Here is a 2577-nt window from a genome sequence, read left to right as displayed (position 1 = left end):
ACTATAGGTTTAATCATGAGACCAGGCATGTTCAGGATGGTATGGCCGTAGACTCTGATTTTGAAATTAATGGCTTAATTTTTTGTCTCATTGATGAGTAAGTAAAATTATACTATCTTCTTTATAAACCCTTGTCACTGTGGAAGAGATGACTTAGCAGCTAAGGCACTTGCCTGCAAAGCCAAAGGTAAAAGATTCAATTCTCCAGTCCCCACATAAGCCAGTAGCACACGGTGGTATATGCATGAGGATTTCATTTGCAGTGGCTAGAGGCCCTGACATGCCAATTCCCTCTCTATCTTGTTCTTTCTCTCTGTCTCTTCCCAATAAATAAACTAATTAATTAATTAATTAGTTAATTAATTAACTCATGTCAATAATGATTTATTCATGTACATAAACAATAGCATAAATGTAGTAGTAAAATTTATTTTCTATATTATTGAAATAATTTCTAGAAATCTTCACATATTCTAGTATAATCACTTCTTCACAAATACATATATTTTGGATATCTAAGGAGGAAATACTCAATATTTTTTTTCAATTTTATTTATGTAGTGATTTATTTGTAAGCAGAGAGAGAGAAGAAAAACACAGAGTTCATTAATGTTTTCTATATTGGCTATGATTCTAACATAAAAAGTGAAACAAGATATTATCCATAATCTATTTATCTACTCATGCCATTTAAAATTTGTGTTGACTAGTAGTGCTAAAATTGAAAAGTATTAGGCGGAATTAACATGTTGGAACCATAATTTTTTCATAGCTGTTTGCATGTTTTGATTTCTCAGTGTGTAAATGCAAGGATTGAGCATGGGTGTGATAACAGTGTAAAATACATCTAGTATTTTATTGCTTGAAAAATTACTAAATGGCCAGATATAGATAAAAATACAGGGTCCAAAAAATAGGGTAACTACAATAACATGGGAAGATAGTGTAAAAAAAGCCTTGGAGAGCCCTCTAGATGACTTTCGTTTTACACTGACCAAAATGACAGTGTAGGAGACAAGCAAGAGGATGAAACAGATAAAAGATAGCAGTCCACTATCAGCAATGACAAATAATTCCAGAGTATATGTCTCAGCACAGGCAAGCTTGATCACTAGTGGAATATCACAAAATATGCTGTTTACAACATTGTTGCCATAGAAAGGTAAGTTCACTAGTAACATCATCTGGCTCATGGTGTGTATGAAGCCAATTATCCATGAAAGTATGACAAAACCATTCAGCAACTTGTGGCTCATGATTGTCCTATAGTGAAGGGGTTTGCATATGGCCACATATCTGTCAAAGGCCATGACTATCAAGAGTGTCATCTCTGCACCTCCAAAGAAGTGCATGAAGAACATCTGGGCCATGCATCCCCCTACAGAGATGGTCTTGTGCTCAGCAAGCAAGTTTGTGATCATCTTGGGTGTTGTGACAGTGGAAAAACATATGTCCAAGAAGGAGAGGTTTCCAAGAAGGAAGTACATAGGAGAATTAAGAGTGGAACTAAATGTCACTGTGACCATAATGAGAATGTTTCCCACAACAGTAGCGCCATAGAGCAAGGAAAATACCACAAAGAAGAAAATTTGAAGTTTCCATTCTCCAGAAAATCCTACTAAAATAAACTCAGTCACGGTAGATCCATTTTTAAAATACATTTACTTCTGGAAATTCTTTTTTTTTTCTTTCTTTCTTTTTTCTTTTTCTTTTTCTTCTTCCTCTTCCTCTTCTCCTTCTCCTTCTCTCTTTTTTTTTTTTTCTGATGTAGGGTCTCACTCTAGCCCAGGCTGACCAAGAACTCACTATGTAGTCTCAGGGTGGCCTCGAACTCAAAGCAGTCCTCCCACCTTTGCCTCTCCAGTGGTGGGATTAAAGGTGCGTTCCACCAGACCCAGCTTGGAATGTTTTTGGAGGTATGGTTTCATTCTAGTCCAGGCTTACCTGGAATTCTCAGGCTGGCCTCAAACTCATGGTGATCCTTTTACCTCTGCCTCCCAATTGCTGAGATTAAAGATGTGCACCACCACGTCTGGCTGGAAATTCTTTTAATACAATAAAAATTAAAAGAAAAAAAACAAGCCACAATTAGTGCCAAATTTTACATACTTTATTTGCTGATGATAAAAAGTCAGATAATATTAAAACCTATAATGTTAAACATTTCAATATATTAATGCCTTCCTTTTGAGAAGATTTTATCTATCAGAGTATTTTATAAATAATATTCTTATAGTTATGCAATAATAAACTTTTTAAAATGTAGAAGTTATTTTTGCTATCATTTTGTTCTATCAAATAGTACTCGTCAATCAAGTTTTATGTTTTCTACTAACCTTTTTTTTTGTTTTTGTTTGTTTGTTTTTTTGAGGTAGGGTCTCACTGTAGCCCAGGCTGATCTGGAATTCACTATGGAGTCTCAGGGTGACCTCAAACTCACAGCAATCCTCCTACCTCCACCTCCCAAGTGCTCTACTAACTTATTAACATATAGACATTAGATTGCAATTGGTTATTAATTTATTTTATTATCATAATCCTGTTTCTGTAACTCCTTGAGCTTGTTATCCAAACATA

The 2577-nt window shown here is 34.9% G+C and overlaps 1 protein-coding gene across 1 annotated transcript; it reads right to left on the bottom strand.

The window, feature by feature from the left end:
• Window positions 1-731: 731 nt before the first annotated feature.
• On the bottom strand, window positions 732-1661 carry LOC101598047 (olfactory receptor 4L1). Its single transcript, XM_004670128.2, has one exon. It carries the CDS (start codon window positions 1659-1661, stop codon window positions 732-734), a length of 930 nt encoding a protein of 309 aa, XP_004670185.2.
• Window positions 1662-2577: the final 916 nt, after the last annotated feature.

The sequence above is a fragment of the Jaculus jaculus genome, chromosome 8, assembly GCF_020740685.1.
Source record: "Jaculus jaculus isolate mJacJac1 chromosome 8, mJacJac1.mat.Y.cur, whole genome shotgun sequence".
NCBI classification, from domain to species: domain Eukaryota; kingdom Metazoa; phylum Chordata; class Mammalia; order Rodentia; family Dipodidae; genus Jaculus; species Jaculus jaculus.
The sequence above is the reverse complement of the archived record's forward strand: the minus strand, read 5'-3'. Positions and strand labels throughout refer to the sequence as shown.